The sequence below is a fragment of the Erpetoichthys calabaricus genome, chromosome 2 (assembly GCF_900747795.2).
Source record: "Erpetoichthys calabaricus chromosome 2, fErpCal1.3, whole genome shotgun sequence".
Lineage (NCBI taxonomy): Eukaryota > Metazoa > Chordata > Cladistia > Polypteriformes > Polypteridae > Erpetoichthys > Erpetoichthys calabaricus.
The window spans coordinates 196894465-196918655 of NC_041395.2; the positions used below are offsets into that span (position 1 = coordinate 196894465).

The 24191-nt window shown below is 39.6% G+C and overlaps 3 protein-coding genes across 3 annotated transcripts in view; 2 read left to right on the forward strand and 1 right to left on the reverse strand.

Moving 5' to 3' along the window:
• LOC114646647 (probable cation-transporting ATPase 13A4) overlaps positions 1–24191 on the forward strand; it is a 287738-nt gene that overhangs the window by 99027 nt on the left and 164520 nt on the right. The window lies entirely within an intron of this gene.
• Positions 1–24191, reverse strand: part of plaat1 (phospholipase A and acyltransferase 1) — a 274219-nt gene that overhangs the window by 50190 nt on the left and 199838 nt on the right. The gene's annotated exons all lie outside the window — the stretch shown is intronic.
• Positions 16300–24191, forward strand: part of gpank1 (G patch domain and ankyrin repeats 1) — a 28799-nt gene continuing 20907 nt past the window's right edge. Inside the window, exon 1 of the mRNA XM_028794930.2 lies at positions 16300–16995. Within this exon, the coding sequence (XP_028650763.1) occupies positions 16382–16995 (614 nt within the window). The 5' untranslated portion in view covers positions 16300–16381. The remainder of the gene's footprint in view (positions 16996–24191) is intronic.

The window sequence follows — 24191 nt, forward strand, 5'->3', positions numbered from 1 at the left end:
AGTCTTGATTTCTGCTGCAACATTCAGCTAGTAGGGTCAGAATTTTTTGTCAACAATATGAAAGCATGGATCAGTCCTGCCTTGTATCAATGGTTCAGGCTGGTGGTGGTTTAATGGTGTGGGAGGTATTTTCTTGGCACACTTTGGGCCTCTTAGTACCAACTGAGTGTTGTTCAAATGAAACAGCCTACCTGAGTATTGTTGCTGATGATGTCCATCACTTCATAACTGTAGTATACCCATCTTTTGATGGCTACTTCCAGCACAATGACGCACCTTGTCACAAAGCTCAAGTCATCTCAAGCTTGTTTCATGAACACGGAAATGAGTCCACTGTACTCAAAAGGCCTCCATAGTCACCAGATCTCAGTCCAATAGAGCACCTTTAGGATGCCGTGGAACGGGAGATTCGTATCATGGATGTGCAGACGGCAAATCTGCAGCAACAGCATGATGCTATGATGTCAAAATCTCTGAGGAATGTTTCCAGCACCTTGTTGAATCTATCCCATGAAATGTTATGGCAGTTCTGAAGGCAAAAAGGGGTCCAACACAATACAGTACTATCAAGGTGAACCTAATATAGTGGCTGGTGAGTTTATGTGTGTGTGTGTGTGTGTGCGTGTGTGTGTGTGTGCGTGCGTATGTATGTGTGTGTATGTATGTATATATATATATATATATATATATATATACATACACACACATTGACTCACTCACTCATCAACAAAATCTCTATTTCCTGTTTAGTTAAAATTTGGAAAGCCATTACATCTAGGTAAGTAGGTATCCACAAGAAAAGAACATTTTGATATACAGTATATCAATTTTTAGGGGTAAATCAACAACACTTTATTTATTTATTTATTTTTTTGATATTTAATAATATTATGCTAACTTTAATATTATGCTCCACTGACAGACTGAGGAGATCGTTCCATTATTCAAAGTTATTGTCTGTTATACTTGCATTTTTATTGCTCTTTAATTTAATATTGTTTTTGTATCAGTATGCTGCTGCTGGAGTATGTGAATTTCCCCTTGGGACTAATAAAGTATCTTTCTATCTATGTATCTACATACTCCTGGGGCTCTATACAGACAAAGGACACAGCAGAAGCAATTGACAGCAGCACTATCCTGTAGGGCGGATGGAAGACTGAAGAAAAGGTGGCATCCCAGACAGGGAAAACCAGATGTTATCATGTTAGCCTTAACTCCATATAAAACTCCAGGGAGGGTGATAGCCACTGTGGCTGTGAGCATTGGCATTGCTTTGTTAGAAACAAAAAGGCAGGGAAAGTGCATTGCTACCTGGTCTGTCCTTAAGGTAAAGGCAGATAAATGACGTCTATGGATCCAAGACAAGGTTCATAAAAGGCATACGTTTAAACTTAACTTAACCCCACAAACTACTCCATTGTATTATACATTCCTATCTATGGATTTTAAAAGGGGACACCCACCACACCCTACAAAATAATTTACATTTACATGCATGTCTGCTTACTTTGAAAGAGGATGCCCCAAACCACTCCCAACAACCACCACAACTTTTAAAACTTCTTTATTGAATCATCTGCAGAGCAAATACACTTTTAAACAGCTTAAAAGTTTACTCTTACAAGATCAGCTGCACTCAACAGCTCATAAGTCATATATGGCTTTAAAGCCAGCTGACTTACCCAGTATTTTGTTTTCTGTCCCGTGTAGACCACCTAAGATTATACTCCTGACTTCATTCAACTGAACACTTCTGGTGAAGATGAATTCTTTTAATCTGATGGAACATCCAACGGGACAAAACAAATAAGAACTTATCAGATTTGCTGTGTATTTGAATAAAGCTCCCATACTGAATAAAGCTACATCTTGTATATTCAAGTGCCAGAATTAAACTCTCTTTGTCCATTTCTCTTTTAGCTGTAATTTTGTGAAGCTCAGAAGCCCAAGTGCAACAATATACATTTGTATCTGTGGACTTTAAAGGGGGAACCTCCAATCATTTAAGAAGCTGCAAAAACAGTACTGGAAGTTATTTTCTTCCACTTCAAACACTAGAGAAAATAACCCCAAAAGTATACACATTCAGTTCATTGCATAGACCACCTACTGTAAATGTGCAGAATGTAAGTGCTATTGCTGTTTGTAATATGTTAAAGTAAAATTAAATTTGGTTTTAGCACTTTATTGTCTGCCAATGACTATGGCAAAAAAAAAAAAATCTTGAACTTACAACTGATGAAAAACACGTAAAGAAATATCTTGAGTGAACAATCCTACTGATTGCTCGATTCAATTAAAATAAATACCATTTTTGGTAAAATTGTGTTTTTCAGTGACCTTCAACAAACACTAAGTCACTTGGAAAATCAGAATATGACCTAATGGACAATTGTATATAGCATGTTCAAGAGCAGGCAGCTCCATTGACCTAGTAATATTATTATTATTTGGCTGACACCTTTTTTCAATTTGACTTATAACATCAGGGATTCAATTGGTTACATTTCTTTTGTGTTTTCAATTGGAGCACAAGCAGTTGAAGTGACTTGCCCTTGATCACACAGTGTCAGTAGCGGGATTTAAACCCAAAAACTCAGGTCTGAAGTCCTAGCTCCAAAGCCCTACCTGCTACTCCACCCTGCCAATAATAATAGCTCTAGGTAAAAAAAATAAAAACTACAAATATCACATACATGAAAGTACTTAGCTATGTAGTACTTCCAATACATCTGATTAACTGATGGTACTTATAACTGAGGCCCATTGTCTAATGAAATTTCCCTGGTGAAGCTGGGTTACACAGTTAGTAATTAAATACAAGCAACTATTCCACCCAAACCAATTCCTCCTTGTGAGTTGTATTTTAGTACCGCTTTATCTACCTAAGTGGTTATTATTATTTCCTGCCAATTCTTTTGTTAACAATAAGCAAATGTGCACAATTCAGAGGCCTGTATACTTGTATGTGGTGTGGTCATCCAAACGAGAACAGCTTAAAAAACAGTAAATAATAGCATCAGTAAATTTTTAGTGTTCATTAGATATGTACATTTTAAAAAATGTAATAGTTTTGTATTGAAATGAGTAAAACAAGACCAAATGATTTTGAAAGAATGCACATTATCTAAAAAACTGATGGTCTGACAGTCACTGGTCAGTGGTCTTGTTTTAGTGAGTGAGGCATGACAGCACTTGAGGGATAGTAAAACCACAGCCTGTATGTCTAGAAAGTGCAGTCATGTCTCGAGATACTAAGGCATGATATTAGATTGAGAGATTGTCTGTATGTTTATGTAAAAAGATAACTGAGTTAGGGCTCCGTGGGCTCCGCATTTTAAAGATTGTTTTATGTTTTATTTTTTTTTCTAATTTCTATCATTTACAAATGCAAAATGTGATCAAAAAACACTTCAAAAATTAAATGTTAATGAAACACATTTGTTTCCATTCTTTAATTATTTTTCTCCTTAGACTCTTGCTTCTCTTTTCTGGGTTATGAGGAGCTGGGGCCTCATGTATAAACGGTGCGTATGCACAGAAATGTTGCGTAAGAACGTTTCCACATTCAAATTGCGATGTATAAAACCTAAACTTGGTGTAAAGCCACGCACATTTCCATGGTACCTCATACCCAGTCGTACGCAAGTTCTCCACTTGGTTTTGCAAATTGGCGGCACCCAGCATCAAAACAGTGCTACTGTTCCTGTGTGGTTTCCCTTTCTTTTTCAGATCCACATCCCTGACGCGGCTTTATAAATACACTGAAATTAACCGTACATTGTTTATTAGTTTAATGCATCTGATTGTAATTAACCAGTAACAATATAATGGTCCATGGAATGGTCAAACTATTCCAAATACCATAACTGCTTTAACATTGTTACTCTCACTGCACCTTCTTGTTCTTCTTTCAGCTGCTCCCGTTAGGGGTTGCCACAGCAGATCATCTTTTTCCATATTACTCTCACTGCACCACTCAGAGCAGCTGATCGGAAAGAGAATTATCGGTATACAGCATCAAGCACACGCTGCCTCAGCCATGCTTTCTATTTGAACTGCTTCTCACATGGCAAACGCTTCAAAACCTTTCCTGTACGGACCTCGCGGTTCAGAAAGAGTTTCATCCCAAGAGCACAAAACGCATTCAATCAGTTCATCAAGTTCTCCTTGTAGAACTGTTTGGACATATAAGTACAATCACCTCACTGTAAACTTGCACTACAGTTATAATATTGCACAACCTGAGCCACTTTATAAAGCGCCTATTTACATATGATGATGATATCATTTTTAAGATGAAATGCAGCAAAATATGTTTATTATATTATACAGATAAAAGCACTGTATGCTTCACTGGGACAGGCATGAACGATAGAATAATTAAACATGTACTACGAAGATATTTCAATGTTCCTTAAAAGTTTTGAAGAAACGGCGTTATAAGCTTACAGATGGCTTAACGTCTATTACAGAGCTGATTGTGTGGCAATCGGTTACTTGGAGAAAGAAAAGGAAGGACAGGAATTGGAGGTTAGTACGTTTGAAAGAGACAGTACTGCAGGGGCAGCCTTAGGCATGTGCAAACTGTGCAACTGCACAGGGCCGCCAAATCCCAGGGGCCACCACGCCAATATACAGTATATTGAATATAAAACAGAAAGAGAAAAAAATGACACAGCTAAAAATGCAGCAGCAAATTTCGGCAAAAGTTAAACGCTTGTGTCATGAGCATGAGGCGGATATGCAGTGTCCGCAATGGACGTGGCCATCCGCTGTGCATAAGATACCATATTGACATTGTCGGGCGAAGGGGCCACCGATTCTTTCTCTGCCCAGGGCCGCCACGAGCCTAGAGCCGCCCCTGAGTACTGCTGCAATAAATTATTTCATTGAAGGTCGCGCACAATCACTGCGCCACTGTGTTCCCATGTTTAATAACATGCTTTAACTCCTATCATCATGAAAATGATATCACGTATACATCTCAGTATTTTAGTTATTCAGAGAGCTGTAATATCACGAATGTAATGGATTCTGTGTCCTGTCGGAGGAAGAGAAAGCCAGTTTAAGAAGCACATAGTGATTCACACACATAGAGCACATAGAAGAACACATACAAAACAAAGCATTTAACGTGCTACTTTAATTACGATGTGATTTGAGAAACTGGTTAATTAAACAATTTTAAAATAAAGTTTATGATGTTCTACTTTAATGACAAAATAAACTACGTAATTAAAGTGGAAATTTCGAGATTGAAGTTGACATTTCGTGCTTTTGCTCCACTGTGTGCCTTTTTTTTCTCTGTACCCTATAATAAGCTTTCATATGACACTCAGATGGTGGGCTACGTCTCGCCTTTTCATGGCGACTTTGATATCTGACAACTTCTTTTTTATTTCGGGCACTGTGCGCCTTTGTGAACTTGAGCTCGAGTTTCTCCAACACGTTGTCAGTCGATTAGCTTCCTTTTGTTGTTTATATCACTGTTTAAACCAACAAATAGTACGTTTTTCCTTGCCTCCACTTGGTATTCGCTGAAATTCTTCCATTTTCCCTCTTGCTTTTCCCATTGTCTGTTTCACAGAACGCTGAGCTTAAGGGCTATTTATATTGCTTTGCATATTCAAAGAGGCGTAATTCTGGGAGGAGTTGGGGCGGGACAGCAGGGGCGTGCACGAGCATTACTTTTCACACTGATCGGGATTTATTTAGCGGAAGAATGTGGAAGTTTGCGTTCACATAGATTCCTGCATCTGGATTTTTCTGTGCGAAAGCACATTTCGGCTTTTGTGCTTACGTCATGTTATAGTGCGAATTCTACGCACGGTGTTATGCATGAGGCCCCTGGTCTCTATCCCAGGAATAGCAAGACCAAGGTAGTAACCAAGTGTGGATGGAAAAGTCCATTGAAAGACATGTTCTTCTGCATTTTACACTGTCCTGACACCAGGCCATCTTTGTTTCACCACTGGACTTCATGTTATGGATGATGAAGGGGGCTAACATAAGCCCAGTGAATATCCACAGATGTTGAGGGCCTGGGGCCTCATGTATAAATGGTGCGTACGCACAAAAATGTTGTGTACGAATGTTCTACAGGTTTAGTTTGCTTCATGGGATTCTAGTAATAGTGATTCCACAGACCAGATATCATCATTTTTAAAAGCTTTAGTAAAAGTTCAAAGTTAAACAGTTCACACAAAAATAGAGAAAAAATAGATGTTGCAAAGTAAAGCAAAGTTCTTTTATAGCTTATATCTTGTTTTGTTTCTTTAAGTTTGCTTATACAGTCGGACCATTTCTAAACGGTCAGAAAACTGTATGCCTAGCCCATTTACAAACTGCAAATGGGTCTATCAGTCCATGCTAGCAATGAGACTAATTCCAAACACACAGACTCAATTAACACACTGTGCTACTGATACAACAAGAAAAATCTATCTCATATTAACTTACAGGGGGTGAAAGGCTATACCATAATCTATAACTATGAAAGAAAAGTGTATTGTATTCTACTTAAGCAAACACTAGTATGAGTTTAGCTTAAAGCTTTATCCTTCTAAGATTGGCTCTTACAGGTGTAATGCTCTTTCGTCATCGTACAGAAAGAGCAAAAGCGAGAATAGAAGAAATATTTGTGATTCAAAAACAACCATTTCCAGAGGAGGGGAAAATGAAAAAGAGTTTTAATAAATCACACAAACATAAATGACCTTTTGGCGTTTTGTCAGTAAGGCATATGCAAAGTTGCTGGAGGAGAAAAACAGTCTGATTGTTGAGCAAACAATACAGGAGGAATAATGTGGTTTCGGTCCTGGCCATGGATCAGTAGATCAGCACCACTCCCTGGAGCAGATGATGGCAGGTGCATGGGAGTACAATAGGCCAGTCTATATGTATTTTGTAGAACTGGAAACAGCATATGGCCATGTCCTTCAGCATGTGCTGTTGCCTGATCTGACTGTGACCTTTGAAGTACACTTGAGTGTTGCTGAGTGTTAAGTGACAGGGATGAGGATCTGCACCTCCAGGTTTGAGGTCATAATTCTGTCTCGGAAAAGAGTAGGCTGCTTTCTCCAGGAGTCAGGTTTACAGATGTAGACAAATTTGTTAGTGCCCTTATAGCTCATTAAAAAAGTGCTGTATAACTCCTGAAAAGTGATTAAATGAAAAGCAACTGTCCCACGTATACCTGCATGCATTTGATATATCATAGAATAAAAGAAGGCAAGTGTGAAAATAGGTATTGTTTATTCTACATGATATTCTAAAATGGCCTAGTCACATTTATTGGTACCCTTAGAAAAGAATATAAATAACCAGATTGCAATGATTTTTCAAACTAGTTGTTTTCTTTAGTTAGTATCACACATGTCTCCAATCATGCAATCAGTCATTCAGGCTATTTAGATGGAGAAAGGTAGTCACTCTGCTATTTAATATCATTGTGTGCCCCACACTGAATATGGACCACAGAAAGCAAAGGGAAGAGTTGTCTGAGGAGCTCAGAAAGGAAATTGTAGATAAGCATGTTAAAGGCAAAGGTTAACAGACCTCCTCTGATCAGCTTGATGTTCCTGTGACAACAACTACAAATATTATTAAGACATTTATGGTCCATGGGATTGTAGCAAACCTCCCTGGATGCGGCTGCAAGAGCAAAATTGACCCCAGAATGGACAGATAGTGAGAATAGTAGACAAAAAGTCAAGGACAACTTCCAAAGAGATGCAAGTTGAACTCTAAGGTCAAAGCTCATCACTGTCTGATCAGACCATCTGTCGCTTTTTGAGTGACAGTGGGCTCAATGGAAGAAGACCGAAAAGGACTCCACTGTTGAAGAAAAAACATAAAAAACACAATGTAAAGTGCTAAAATTCACATTGACAAGCCACTATTCTTGTGGGAAAACATTCTTTGAAAAAGATAATAAAAAACTGGAGCCTTTTGGCAAGTTACATCAGTTCAGTGTCCACAGACGAAAAAATGAAGTTTTCAAAGAAAAGAACACCATGGCTACTGTAAATCATGGAGGAGGCTTGGTTATGTTTTAGAGCTGCTTTGCTGTGCCTGCAATGGAGTACCTTGATTTTGTGGAGTAAACAATGAAATTTCATGACCATCAAAACATTCTGGAGTGAAACATACCGCCCAGTGTCAGAAAGCTCTGTCTCAGTTGCTGGTCATAGATCGCCCAACAGGATAATCACCCAAAACACACAGCTAAAAACACTCCAAGAATGTCTAAGAACAAAACATTGGACTATTCTGAAGTGGCCTTCTAAAAGCCCTGATCTGAGTTCTTTCAAACATCTATGGAGAAAAATGAAACATGCAGTCTGGAGAAGACACCTTTCAAACATGACCAGTTTGCTCAGGAAGTGAGGGCCAAACTACCTGTTGACAGATGCAGAAGTCTCATTGAGAGCTTCAGGAATTGCTTGTTTGCAGCGATTTCCTCTAAAGGTTGTGCAACAAAGTATTAGATTAAGGGTCCACTCATTTTTATCCTTACCATTTTCATTTGTATTATTCTTTGAAATGTTCTGTTGAATTAAAACTCTAAAGCAAAATCTAAACAATGGTGGGTGCTAATTACTTTTCTCATTTTGAAGTTATTTCAGAAACACTAGTGGGTTCTTCTGTTTTGTGGAGGGATATTAACAAATTTGCCAACATTTGTATAATAGAGGCTTGAAATGTAGTCAGGATTTATAAAAAAAACTTAATGGGAGAATGTGCATATATTTTTATATCTTTTTCTCTCTCTGACCCATCGATACACAACATTTTAGAGAGAAATGATGCCATCCTTGATCAAGGAAATGTAGCCAAACCAGCTAAATCACGACACATCCATATAATTCATAGCTCTGAGCCATTATTAGAATGTGCATTAACATGACAAACATACCTCAAAAGTTCTGAATATGATTTACAGACTGTATTTTATTTCCTTTATATGAGGGTCAGTGTTGCATATTTGCACTTTTGACAGTCCAGGTTGATTGCAGCTGCCATACACCTTGAACTCAGGACCATCAATAGTCATAAACCAAGGATGAGCTGGGCAATGACAACACTTAACAACAAGATGCAATAAATATTCGTCAATAAAAACAAGTGCCTTCATTGAGGATAAATAGTCCAATAAATAATCCAATCTTTTAAACTCCCCAAGGTTAACACACAGTCAGGATCTTCTTTTAAAACCCACAAGAGCCTTGGTACCTTCCTCTAAAATCGATGTCTCCTCTATTCAAGGAGTTGTTGACTGACTGGTGCAGTCATCCCTCTCTTCAATTTGGGTCCTGCCACCTCAGTTAGTACCCCAAGCCCGACTTGTGTCCTCGCTGCCTTCCCTCAGGATCTGCAGGGATCCAATGAGCCGTGTTCCTGTCTCCCGCCACCATTCTTATTCGTCTGTGGGAGCCTACTTGGAGTGATTGGTCACTCCTGCTCCTTGAATGCTCAGCAGGAGCATCCATGCCCCCAAGCATTATACACTCAATCATCTTGGGGCCACTTCTTGACTGCCTGCAATCTCCCTGTAATGGCACCAACTTCACCATAATCCTGACTTTCACATGAATTTCTTTCTCATTCTCTAACCTCCGGACTTTTTTTTTTTTTGCTGCTAAGGATGAACTTTATACTTCTAGGGTTGCAGATTCATTGGCACAGACCTCAAAGCACTAACGAGGCAATCAACCAAACTGCATGTGTCTGTATGTAAATGCACAATCAGTTGATCAACACCTCAACACCCTGGAGCTGCCCCACCATGCTACCACATGCACCTATGCCCCTCCAAAGCCTGAGCACTCTGTTTTTTGTTTGTTTGTTTTTTTATTTAACAACTGAACATCCCCATGGGCCTCTATCTCATAAAAGCACTAAAGAACCTTTTTGAATCTTTTTTTCAGTTTTTTGTTGTCACGTTTTGCCAACAGGGGAAAGAAAGAAAGAAAGAAAGAAAGAAAGAAAGAAAGAAAGAAAGAAAGAAAGAAAGAAAGAAAGAAAGAAAGAAAGAAAGAAAGAAAGAATTCCACTCTGCAAAAACTAATTTCAGGGAGGAACCCCAATGCCCAACCAAAAAAAGCCAGGCTGACTATGTAAAAACACAATGTCTTTAATCACATACTTCAACTATTACACACATATCATACATACTGTATTTGGCTGGCAGACTCATACCTAAAAGCTATATGTTAATGCAAATAGCTTTTCTAGCCTATTTCTTTTGCAAACTTTCCTTACACTGTTAAGTTGCTTGCTTTGCCTCTAGTTTGCCGGACATCTGAACTTAATAACAGTCTTTGTCAATGAATGTGTTAATTTTGCAAGACATCAGATTTACAAGTGTTTGGTGAGACAGCTGTCTCCTGAATTTTGTCTTAATGTGACGCATCATGCTGAATGCTCTTTCTACATCACAGTTAGAATTTGGCAGCACCAAAAGCAGCTTCATCAACTGGCACAGCTCTTTGAATCTCAACTACCCTGAGCTAACAGATTTTACTTTGGACTGCTTACCCCAGAACTCATCAACTGACAAACGTCTGTAGTTTTGGGACCAGTCCTTCAAGGTTAGTTGAGAAGACATAATCCTGGACTTCTAAGTGAAACTGTTCTCTGGCATCTCCCTTGATCACATTTGGAAATCTCTCTGCCAAAGTCAAAATCTGCTCTGGATTCACCTCATCTTGTGTCTTTGCATTGACCACTGACAGATTTTTCAAGATTTGCTGTCCGATTGGGAACTTTTCCAATATTTTTTTGAAAGCTCTGTCATCTTTAAAGAACTGCTTAGACTTGTAAGAGGGCATCTCTTCTGCTTCCTCACTTACCAGCTGCCTCCTGGTCAGGTTCCCAATAAAAAGCTTTTCATTTGGGCAGCGAATTTCAGAGTTGCTCACATCTATCTCCTGAATGTTCTATTCTCTCAATATCTTTGGCTCAATAAATCATCTTGATATGTCATGCAGGAGCTCTTCTATACTCTGATCCAACTTCAGAATCAGAATTAGAATATCTTTATTGTCATTGTAACAAATACAGTACAACGAAATTAGGTGCAGTCCCTGCAGTGTCAAAATATAAATATCATTAAAAAAAAGGATAAGAAAGGATAAGTAGAAATAAGGTAGAACACAAACATTCAACATAAGACCTTAATTGCACATGAAACACTATTGCACAAGATGTCATCTATTGCACTGCTGCATTAGAGGTGATTAGGTGGCATTCAGTGCCCTAATAGCAACAGGGTAGAAACTGTTATTCAGTCTAGTAGTCTTTGTTTTGATGCTCCTATATCTTTTGCCTGATGGCAACAGTTGGAACATGTCATGAGCAGGGTGTGAGGAGTCTTTTAGGTTTTTTCTGCTTTTCTGAGGCAGTGAGAGCTGTGCAGTTCATCCAGAGACCAGAGAGGGTAAAGGGCAGCCGATGATCTGCTGGGCAGTCTTTACGATCCGCTGAAGTGTTTACTTCTGCGCTGTTATGTAGCTGGAAAACCACATGCAAAGGCAGTAGCGCAGGATACTCTCGATGGAGCAGCGATAGAAGGACACCAGCAGTTTTTGGGGGGATGTTATTTTTCCTGAGGACTCTCAGGAAATAAAGTCTCTGCTGAGCCTTCTTCGCCAGCTCAGCTGTGTTCACACCTCAGGACAGGTCTTCCATGAAGTGGACTCCCAGGAAGTGGAAGTCTGACACCCTCTCCACACAGTCCCCTTCAAAGTAGAGTGATCTGATGTCCGTTTTCTTTTGCACCATGCTATCAGCCGCTCCACTTCGTCCCTGTAGGCGGATTCATCCTCCCCAGAGATGAGCCCCACCACAGTGGTGTCGTCTACAAATTTGACGATGGTGTTGCTGTGGTGGGTGGGGGCGCAGTCATGTGTGTACAGCGTGAAGAGGAGGGGGCAGGCCTTGTTTTGGAAAATCAAATTGAATTTGTCAAACCATTGCATTACATTATGGAGAAAGCATGTGTATACTTTTTGTGGGTCAATCAGCCTCTTCAGAATATGTGACAACTTCTGACTTTTACTCATTGACTCAAAATATGAACTAAAGACTGGCCACTAGTAGAGCAGATGGTCCAACGTTTTCCTAAAGAAAGCCAACCTGAAGGACAATGTTTTTGTAGACTCTGTTGGGCAACATTGCAGAACTCGTGAAGTTGTTCCAGGTCTTCTCTTAGTTTGGGACTTTTCTCAAAGTAGTAGTACATGTCGATGAGCAGTCTTCAGGTGACATTGATAGCTCCTACGCAGAAATTTTATGACAGATGTTACCAGGTGACTTGGATAGCCAACATTATAAATATGAGGGACTTGTGCTTTCACTCTTGACAAGACAGATTTGCTTTTGCCAGTCATCACATTGCAATTCTCACTGCTAAATCCAACACAGCTGGACCATTCAAGGCCTTTGCCATGCATGGATGATGCAGTGCTGTTGAACATGTTTTCAGCTTTGGCATCACTGCACACTGGCATGTCTACAAATCGAACTGTTACCTTATCTTGTGCTTCATTAACATACCTGGCTAATACTGTATATGGCACATACCTTCTCATACAATATCATTACTTTCATCAACTAAAATACTGTATGGCCTTTTTTCTGTATGGATGAACTTGCACAGATCTTCTGTACATTCAGGTTCCAGTGCCATGTTAACAATAGTTGCTGTCTTGGTTGATGAGCAGGCTTTTTTTTTTTTGTGATTTCTGAATCTGGGAACACTTTCCTGAATAGCTTGCCTGCTAAACAATGAAAGATGTAAAATAAAGTACACCTCAACTCTGGTGACCTTCTCTGTGAAATTTTGGTTCTCTGTTGAAAAGAACTGTGAAATACTTGAGTAGCCTCTCTATAAGGTATATCTTTTATATATATATATAACATCTTATAGATCTTATAGTCTAATCTGTAAACCGAGTTGGGTAGGCCTATATGCAGAAAACTCATACAGTGCATCCAGAAAGCATTCACAGCGCATCACTTTTTCCACATTTTATTATGTTACAGCCTTATTCCAAAATGGATTAAATTCATTTTTTTCCTCAGAATTCTACACACAACACCCCATAATGACAATGTGAAAAAAGTTTACTTGAGGTTTTTGCAAATTTATTAAAAATAAAAAAACTGAGAAAGCACATGTACATAAGTATTCACAGCCTTTGCCATGAAGCTCAAAATTGAGCTCAGGTGCATCCTGTTTCCCCTGATCATCCTTGAGATGTTTCTGCAGCTTAATTGGAGTCCACCTGTGGTAAATTCAGTTGATTGGACATGATTTGGAAAGGCACACACCTGTCTGTATAAGGTCCCACAGTTGACAGTTCATGTCAGAGCACAAACCAAGCATGAAGTCAAAGGAATTGTCTGTAGACCTCCGAGACAGGATTGTCTCAAGGCACAAATCTCTGGAAGGTTACAGAAAAATTTCTGCTGCTTTGAAGGTCCCAATGAGCACAGTGGCCTCCATTATCCGTAAGTGGAAGAAGTTCGAAACCACCAGGACTCTTCCTAGAGCTGGCCGGCCATCTAAACTGAGCGATTCGGAGAGAAGGGCCTTAGTCAGAGAGGCGACCAAGAACCGATGGTCACTCTGTCAGAGCTCCAGAGGTCCTCTGTGGAGAGAGGAGAACCTTCCATAAGGACAACCATCTCTGCAGCAATCCACCAATCAGGCCTGTATGGTAGAGTGGCCAGACGGAAGCCAGTCCTTAGTAAAAGGCACATGGCAGCCCGCCTGGAGTTTGCCAAAAGGCACCTGAAGGACTCTCAGACCATGAGAAAGAAAATTCTATGGTCTGATGAGACAAAGATTGAACTCTTTGGTGTGAATGCCAGGCGTCACGTTTGGAAGAAACCAGGCACCGCTCATCACCAGACCAATACCATCCCTACAGTGAAGCATGGTGGTGGCAGCATCATGCTGTGGGGATGTTTTTCAGCGGCAGGAATAGGGAGACTAGTCAGGATAAAGGGAAAGATTACTGCAGCAATGTACAGAGACATCCTGGATGAACACCTGCTCCAGAGCGCTCTTGACCTCAGACTGGGGCGATGGTTCATCTTTCAGCAGGACAACGACCCTAAGCACACAGCCAAGATATCAAAGGAGCGGCTTCAGGACAACTCTGTGAACGTCCTTGAGTGGCCCAGCCAGAGCCCAGACTTGAATCCGATTAAACATCTCTGGAGAGATCTTAAAATGGCTGTGCAACGACGCTTCCCATTCAACCTGATGGTGCTTGAGGGGTGCTGCAAAGAGGAATGGGCGAAACTGGCCAAGGATAGGTGTGCCAAGCTTGTGGCATCATATTCAAAAAGACTTGAGGCTGTAATTGCTGCCAAAAGTGCCTCGACAAAGTATTGAGCAAAGGCTGTGAATACTTATGTACATGTGCTTTCTCAGTTTTTTTGTTTTTAATAAATTTGCAAAAACCTCAAGTAAACTTTTTTCACATTGTCATTGTCTACATCACATTGTGTTGTGTGTAGAATTCTGAGAAAAAAAATGAATTTGATCCATTTTGGAATAAGGCTGTAACATAACAAAATGTGGAAAAAGTGATGCGCTGTGAAAACTTTCCGGATGCACTGTATATTCGTTTTATTCTATTATAACTTTAAGCGAGTCTGCAGCAATATCTACTTGGGGAGATTGGCCTCATGACATAGCTCCTTGGCAACTTGCCAGCTACTTTAAATAACGTTAGGTTTAATAAGGAATATATGACACCTAATAAACTCACTACAACGTGTTGAGGCGGCCTTCTGCTGTTATGCACCTAAAATCTGGAATAGCCTGCCAGTAGGAATTCGCCAGGCTAATACAGTGGAGCACTTTAAAAAACTGCTGAAAACACATTATTTTAACATGGCCTTCTCATAACTTCACTGTAATTTAATCCTGATACTCTGTATATCCAATTCATTATAATAACTATTCATTCAAAATCTGTACTAACCCCTACTCTTTCTTCTGTTTCCCTTTCCGGCGCCACCACCATCTACCGAAAGCACCATGATGTTCCAACAATGATGGATAGATTAAAAGTCAGAAGTCTGTATGACCATCAGCATCAAGTGACTCCGTGAGAACCCTAACTACAAAGAGGACTATTTCATTTATGTTAGGTAGAATGCCCAGAGGGGACTGGGCGGTCTCGTGGCCTGGAACCCCTACAGATTTTATTTTTTTCTCCAGCCTTCTGGAGTTTTTTTTTTGTTTTTTCTGTCCACCCTGGCCATCGGACCTTACTCCTTTTCTATGTTAACTAATGTTGTCTTATTTTAATTTCTTACTTTGTCTTTTATTTTTCTTTTCTTCATTATGTAAAGCACTTTGAGCTACTTTTTGTATGAAAATGTGCTATATAAATAAATGTTGTTGTTGTTGTGTCTTTTACAATCATTTAACCCCCCTAGGCAATGGTGAAATCACTGTTGCAAACTGTGCAGCGCGCAACACTGTCATTGCTTTTTACTGCTACGAGGCAGGGATACACCTTCGTATAATCCGAAGTGAAATGCGTTTTATCTTATTTTTTTCGGGCAGTCCGCAGTGGCATTGCTGGATAATATAGTAAACTGATAGATCAGAGACAGAGGTCGACTGTAAAGCCCTCCCACCTAGAAAACCGATAGTTTTACTTAGCTGAAAAAGAGAGGCCACTCAGGATGCTCTATCGGTTACAATAGTCAGTCATTCGCTCTCCTTCCCCAAATATTCTACAGTAGATAAACTCTGAGATCTTTGCTCTCTCTCACTCAAAAAAACGAATCTCTGGGATATTGAATGTAATTTGCGGGCGTTAGGGAGGCGTTATCAATATGCGGCGTGAGACTCCCGGATTTTCATGACAGTCGGCATATCTGTGTAATAATTCGTCCGCATTCTGATCCGCAGCAAATGGGGTATCTCAGCTACACTGCAACTAACCGTTGAGCTTCGTGAGGCAGCGACTTGTTAAAAGACTGATCTACAATTTACCGCGATTTTATGCTGCCACAATATTTAGCTTTTATTATCAAACATCTCAAAAAACAACAAAAATATTGAAGATAAAACTGTTCCGTGGATGTATTGCACTGCTTCTAGATATTTTGTTAAATAAAAACAAACAAACAAAAACCTTTTTTGGGATATTCGCTTCTGAAAGTAGTTATTTCAACACTATTAGTGTTGCTGATGTAGGAACCTTTTACTTTGACACATCCTGCATTCACGACCAGACGATATTTACTGTTGCACGGAGAGCGGAATCTTTAACCGGAAGTTGTTTTCTCCTTTTTTGTGTGAAGACATTTGTTAATAGTGACTACGACTTTACAAAAATGCATGACAGTTAGCTTTAGGCAATCTGTTGGCTACATGGATTTACTTATTAGATTTACCCGAGGGTCCGAGGATGAAGGCCGCTGGCTGGAGAGCAAAGTAACAAAAATTTCCAGCGAAACGCAAGAAGCTGAACGTCTAAATGGCGAAGAAGTGAAACGCTTCTATGAGAACCTGTTGGAGTATCGAGAGTCTGGACATGTAGACCGTGGCGGAGGCGAAACTCCAAAGGTGGCCGTGAGGCCATCAAAGACTGCGAACTGTGTGCAGCATGTAAGCGAGCAAGGGAGAGAGCGTCTGGGTCACCAAATGCTGGGGTTTGCTCAGAATGGGGACCTAAGGCGCCTGCAGAATGTACTAGAGAAGTGCGGAGTCGACATCAATTTCAAGGACGATTTTTTCTGGACTTCTGTAATGTGTTCCGCGTATGCAGGCCACTACCATGTCGTGCAGTACCTCTTGCAAGCAGGGGCTGCCTGGGTGGGTGTCGTGGACACAAAAGGCCGCGATGCTGTGGCCCTGGCAGAGGAAGCTGGACATGGCGAGATAGTGCGGTTGCTGCAAAGCTTCAGGTCCGTTTCGCACGAGGAGGAAGTTCCGCCGGCTGAGAGCAGCAGGTAAGTCCGACAAATCAGTCAGCTCTGAACTACAGTCTGAACCCGGAATGTTACACCACGGTGCAGTCAGGTTGTAATATAGGATAGAAAATTGGTTCAGCGTATTCTTGTTAAATACGCTTCCACATAATAGCACAGTACATAATTGTGTAGTTCTGCATTTCGCTGTCCATATCTGCGTAAGCGAGAGGTATCAATTAAGCTTGGCTGATATCAGTTGATAATATATCCTAAAATATCCTTAAAATAACCCCAAATGTAGCCCAGTTGTAATGGTCAGTAGTATCATGGCATTCGCATCCGTATATAATAATCAGGTACAGAGATGCTTGATACCGTACAGCTGTTTTACAGAAGGGGCAGATCTCAGTTTCTGCAGCCCACCTTTGTGTAGAGGATAGGAGTTTCCAGCAACTTTTTACAGCAATGTTTATTTGTAAAGTGTTGTTTTTACATGAGTGCATAGAACCCATATTCTACTGCGGTATAAACACAGTGTTAATCTTGGAAGATAATATTTCAGTAAATAGATTATTTTAAAGGATTATGCCATGTTGATGCATAGCCAATAAATACGATTCTGAAAAAGCCCAAGAATGTATGCATTCATACAAGGAATTTGAGTCCCAAGTTTTTTGGATGAATCTCCCAAGTAAAGTTACATTACCAATGCATACCAAAATATTTTATCAAAAGAAAACTGATTGCTGCATTGATAGACTCAAAATTAGTTTTCAGGCCTCATTTAGACATCAAACAAGTTCCTCTGTCAAAAACATAATTTTCACCCACAGGTTTATGCTGGTGAGCAGTCTGCCCCTTACAGTGTCCTATAGCTTTAGTTGAGCACAGGCAGTGATTCATGTATACATAAAATAGTTAATACATGGTTCCGATGGTCATGTCTGAATTTTTTTTATCTGTTCTCTCATGCCATTTGTACTTATGGCTGAGAAATATTTTTAATCTCACGTTCTCATGTAGAACTGAGATAATAAAATTTCGCATACAGTGGGTCTCGGTGGGTGCTAATGCTGAAGAACACAATATTATTAAAACGTCCATGAAGAAATTCTTAAGTTACCAGTGTGGCATAATCCACATGGTAAATAATATATCATTATTTGGAATACATACATTTCATGTGTGTTCCGTGTCAAGAAAGGACTGTGTAAGTGTAGAATGACACGAAATGCGATGCAAGAAATGCTGAACACATACCTAAAATAGGAACTTTTTCCATGTTATACCAATAGTAACATGAAGTGTATAATGTGTGAAGACTTTAGTCCAAATATCAAATAAACAGATGTGCTTTTATTCAAGAATATAACCAAAGAAAAAAAAATCATTTAATTTACGTGTTGCTGTCAATGAGTTAACTCAAGCTCAAACGTTGATCGACAGAAAGTTGACTTGTATTCTTGGATGGAGCAGAGTTTAAATTTTGTCTGTTTGTAAAAGTTAGTGCTTTTTTATTATTCAGTTTTATTCTGTTCGCCAACAAAAGCACTGTGAAGTAGCTGTCTGTTGCTACGGCGGTCATCACTGCTCTTGCTAAAAGAATTGAGATAAACGGCATCAACTCAGAGAGGGAGTGGCAAGTTCATTGTACCACGTGAACGTCACTGACAGAATAAAACTGAATAATAAAAAAGCTAACTTTTTTTACAAGCAGCCAAAATTTAAACCAGGTGTTATAGACTCAAATCAAATGTGTGTTTTTATAATATTATAGTAATAATAATAGCAGCTCACTACTCAAAACGTGGAGTGCCAGGTCTCAAACCCAGAACCATTTGGTTATAAGGTAGCAGTTCTTACCTCTGCTCCATCCAAGAATACATATCAGCCTTCTGTGGATTGACATTTGAGCTTGGGTTTTTAACTCATTGACAGCAACATGTAAATTGAATGATACTTTTTTCTTTGGTTATATCCTTGAATAAAACACACATGTTCATTTGATATCTAGCCTAAAGTTTTCATATTTTATACACTTCACGTCATTATTAGTATAACATGGAAAAAGTTTCTATTATAGGTATGTGTTCAGCATTTCTTGCTTCGCATTTCGTGTCATCCTACACTTACACAGGTCTTTGTAGACATGGAACACACATAAAATATGTATTCTAAATACAAGGTCCATGTCAATGTTTTGTTGTACCATTAGGATGTGAGTTGGAGTTATGTGTTTTCCAGGACAGAGGGGATGACTACTATGCCATACTCACTTAATTCAAATACTAACTTTTTCCCAGGATTATTGAATATTCCTTTTTTTTAATATTGGCTGTGTAAAATGGATTGTGTATTATCTAAAGTAATATTTGGACAAATAAATTAGGCTTTAAATATGGCACCTTTATTTCTCCATGTATGCAAACTGTAGGGTTTATTTTGAAATTTTCCAACCACAGAATTTTAAGATATAGTCATAAACTGGCAAATATAGTTGTTATGCCAGCAGTTCTCAAAACAGAATAGGCAGTGAAAACTATTCAGTCAAGCTGAGACATATTTTTTTCCTAGTATTTTATTAGACATGCACCATTACTTCATTGATACCTCAAATGTATCTTGTGTAGTACACATTACTACAGTATATATGACAGTTCTCAAAAATAAATAATGTAGTTTTTTATTCTGTTTATTTAATAAATAGTTTCTTCTAGGGCAGGGTTTTTTTCCAGAGTTGATTTTATGACATACAGTGACTGTTATCCTACCACCCCCGACCACCACCCCTCCCTCCAAAAAAGACAACTGTTTTGTTTGATATCTTGATATCACTGAGCAGTCGAAATAGTCCAGTTGTTGGTATTTTAATCTTCTAATTCTAGCTACGTCATTAGGTTTGTATATTGTTTAATAGTCGTGTTACTGCTTTAAAGCGTTTGAACCCCATGTTTTTACAAACATTTCTTTGGGCTTCGCATTTTCTCTCCTTGCATTCTGGTTATATTATACAGTCCAAGAGTAAGCTGTCTAATAGACTGCTTCCCGAAATTAGTCTGTTGTCCTACCACAGAATGAACTGACATATAGACATGACATCCCATCCACTACAAATTCCTGTCTTTCATGTATTTCTGCAGCCACAACTCGATCCTGAATTTTAAAAAAATAGTTGGCTGATTTTTGGTGTATGTTGCCTTTTGTGACCCCAGTAACTGATTTATTTCTACTTAGTTGAAAAAGTAGAAAATACAGTGGGGGAAATAAGTTGACCACGTCAACATTTGTTTTGTAAAATATATTTCCAATGAGGCTATTCACATGAAATTATCACCAGACATTGGTATTAACTCAAGAAATCAACAAATATAAAGAGTTCACAACATTAAAGGCCGTAAATAAAGCTATATGTAATAAAGTGGAATGATATAGGGAAAAAGTGTTGAACACACTATAAAAAGCAGTACACTAAGGCAAGGAAAGACAAGCAACCAGCTGAAATCTGTAAGTAGTTTGAAAATAATTCCACTTCCTATCTTCGCAAATTGATATCAGTACTTGTTGATGGACTATAAAAAGGTGTTTTGATACCAAAGTGTCGCACAGGAAACATCTCATGATGGGTAAAAGCAAAGAGCTCTCCCAAGACCTTCAAAACCGGATTGTTGCAAACCATATCAATGGAACTTGTTACAGATATATTTGAAAACTTCTGAATCTTCCAGTAAACACCATTGGGGACATTATCTGCAAGTGGAAGGAACATCACTCCACCATCAACCAGTCATGCACAGGAGCTCCACACAGGATTTCTGACCAGGGAGTTGGAAGGATCTGAGAAGTTTAGCCCAAAAGCTAATGACCACTCGGAAAGAGCTCATGAAAGGCTTGGAGGTAGCAGGTGAAATTGTTACAGAGAAAACAATAGGCAATGCACTCCACTGACAAGACCTCTATGCACACTCGCTCCACAAGACTCATTTAAAGTTTGCTACACAACATTTGGACAAGCCCATGAAATACTGGGAAAATGTAGTCTGGTCAGACAAGACCAAATTTGAATTTTTTGGCTGTCATACTACACACCGTGTTTCGAGGAGAACTGCACATCACCCGAAAAAACACTATAGCAACAATGAATTTTGGAGGTGGAAGCATCATGGTGTGGGGCTGTTTCTCATCTCATGGTACTGGCAAACTTTATGTAATTGAAGGAACGATGAATGGGGCTATGTGCCAAGAGATTCTTGAAAAGAATCTACTGCCATTCACCAGGATGTTGAGGATATCATGAGAGGTGGTTGGACCTTCCAGCAGGACAGCGATCCAAAGCATATAGCAATGGAAACTCTCATTTGGTTTCAGAGAAAGAAAATCAAGTTGTTAGAAAGGCCCAGTCAATCACCTGACTTAAGTCCAATTGAATATTTTTGGAAGGAACTAAAGATGTTGTGAATTCTTTATACAGGGTGACGCAGGGAAATGGGAAATTTTCAACTGACGTTCAATGCACAAATGAACATATTACAAATTACATTTAATGATGAAATGTATTGTACAGAATATGCAATTGATAGTAATCAATATTCATTCAATATTCATTTTATGTTTTAAGAAAATATCATGAAGGTGTTGTCCATTTCTTCGTACACATTCTGACAGCCTGTTGTTGTAATTCTGCATTGTTCGACGTAACATGTCAAGAGGAATGCCAGCGATATCCTCCTCAGTCCTCTGTTTTAGTTCATCAATGGTTGCAGGATGTGTGCAGTACATTTGGCTTTTAAGATGTCCCCACAGAAAAAAATGACATTGAGATCTGGGGATCTCAGGGGCCATGGAATGTCACCAATGCGTGAAATGATGCACCATCCATACAATCGTCAAATAGCTGCCATCGATTGTCAGGCAGTATGCGAAGTGGCTCCACCTGGGGACTCCTTTTTTTCAAAGCTGAACCTGTTTCTTCAGAATTACGCACCCATGTTGTAATCGCATGAGCAGACGGGACAGCTTGTAATGATGTTGAAATTCCCTTTGCACAGCAGTCACACTGTCACCATTCTTATAAAAGGCTTTCACAGCAAACGCTTGTTGCGCACCACTGCTCCATTATAAATGGCAAGGGTTTCTAAACAAGGTCACATTGGTCCCAAACAATAGCCAATGCCCCAGGGTCGCCAACACCTAGTTCCAAAATTTCCTGTTTCAATGCGCAACTCTATATTTGTGGATTTCTTGAGTTAATACCAATGTCTGGTAAGAATTTCATGTGAATTGCCTCACTGGAAAAATATTTACTAAATAAAATGTTAATAATAATACATTTTATTTATATAGCGCCTTTCCCATGCTCAAGGCACTTATAAGTATTGAATGTTAACACGTTCAATACTTATTCCCCCCCCCCCACTAGATTTTAGACAAAAATTATGCTCTTTGTTAACTTCACAGTTTATTCAGTGTGATTTTTGTTTGTGGTAATCAGTCACATATTCACAAGACAGATTTGTCCTGTTGAGAGTAATCTATAGGTTTTAGTTTCTTTATCTTGAGTTACATTATTTCTTTCAAAAATGGCCTGCAAAACAGCATATTTCTGAGAAGAATAAGGTATTGATTGAGCTCCTATTAACGTACAGATGAGTTTACCTGATACATAGAAGATCTTTAATTGGAGGTAGAAGTCACATAGAATATGGAATGTTTGCTGAATTGACAATTCATACTGTGTGAGGCATAAAAGACATCTATCTGTCTGTTGACTGACTCCATCATGGTGTTAATTATAGTGGTTCCTGTTATCAGAAAGCATACGATGCAAGTTGTTTTGGGAGACTGAAGTGCAGTCCCCATACAGTGTACAGAGTATACTGCTCATAGATGTGCAATATGTAAAACTTTGCAACACTTTCAAGTCCAAGCTTTGAAGGAAAAATGATGATACTGCCCAATACTGCAAATAACTTCTCATTAAAACTATCGTTTTGATTTTGTATCTGCCCAGCACTAGAAGTGACAGAGAGAAAATAACAAAACATTCTATTTCACAAAAGTTTCCTGTAATTGGCGTATGTTTATGTGCACTCTAGATATTGTTTGCCCTACACATTTCAGCATCAAATGCCATGAACGCCAAATTAGGCTCCATCATAGACCCCATCTTAGATATTGCATGCATGTTGCTGTCTGACATGGCTGCAGAATGACTTTCTGTTTCTTGAATCTTTTTTTATGATCATGGACAGGCAGCATGATATCAAGTAAACATGCTGAGGTAAACCTCTGTTGGTAGAATTCCAAGCCCTCAACAGTAGCTTCAGAAGTAGACATTTGCTTCAGCACTATTGGTTAGCCCACAATCAATCTTTTCTTACTGTTACTGCCTAAGAAAGTATTCAGACTATGTTTTCTTCTGTGAAGGGTGACCAACCAGGGAAGGAGACGTTGTAATGACCAGGATCCAATCAGGGAAGATCCACATAATAAGCTCAAATCCACCTGTGCACAATGGAGTCTGCACATTTTCAAAAGTCCTTGTTTTTATCAGTCCACATTGGAACACGGTACCAGCATTTTCAAAAGTCTTCAGTTCTGCCAAGCTTTTTCAGAGTATTTGTTTTTGTCAGTTGAAAACGCCAAGGTAGTGTGGACAGAAGGCAAAAACTCATACAAATGTCTGAATTTTTAAATGTAGACCAGTAGTTTGGATGGGGCCTTAAGTTAAATCTGTACTGAATTCAGGTAGATTGTGGCTCATGAATGTGCTGACAAGATATTGTATATTAAATTTTAAATCCCCTCCTTTAACCGTCACCTTATCGTGGTGCAGGGGTTTGCGTGTCCCAATGATCCTAGGAGCTCTGTTGTCCGGGGCTTTATGCCCCTGGTAGGGCCACCCAAGGCAAACTGGTCCTAGGTGAGGGATGAGACAAAGAGCGGTTAAACAAACCTCCTATGAAGAAAAACCATTTTGGACGGCGTTTTCCCTTGCCCGGACGCGGGTCACCGGGGCCCCACTCTGGAGCCAGGCCTGGAGGTGGGGCTCGATGGCGAGCGCCTGGTGGCCGGGCCTGCACCCATGGGGCTCGGCCGGGCACAGCCCGAAGAGGCAACGTGGGTCCCCCTTCCCATGGGCTCACCACCTATGGGAGGGGCCAAGGAGGTCGGGTGCAGTGTGAGTTGGGTGGTGGCCGAAGGCGGGGACCTTGGCGGTCCGATCCTCGGCTACAGAA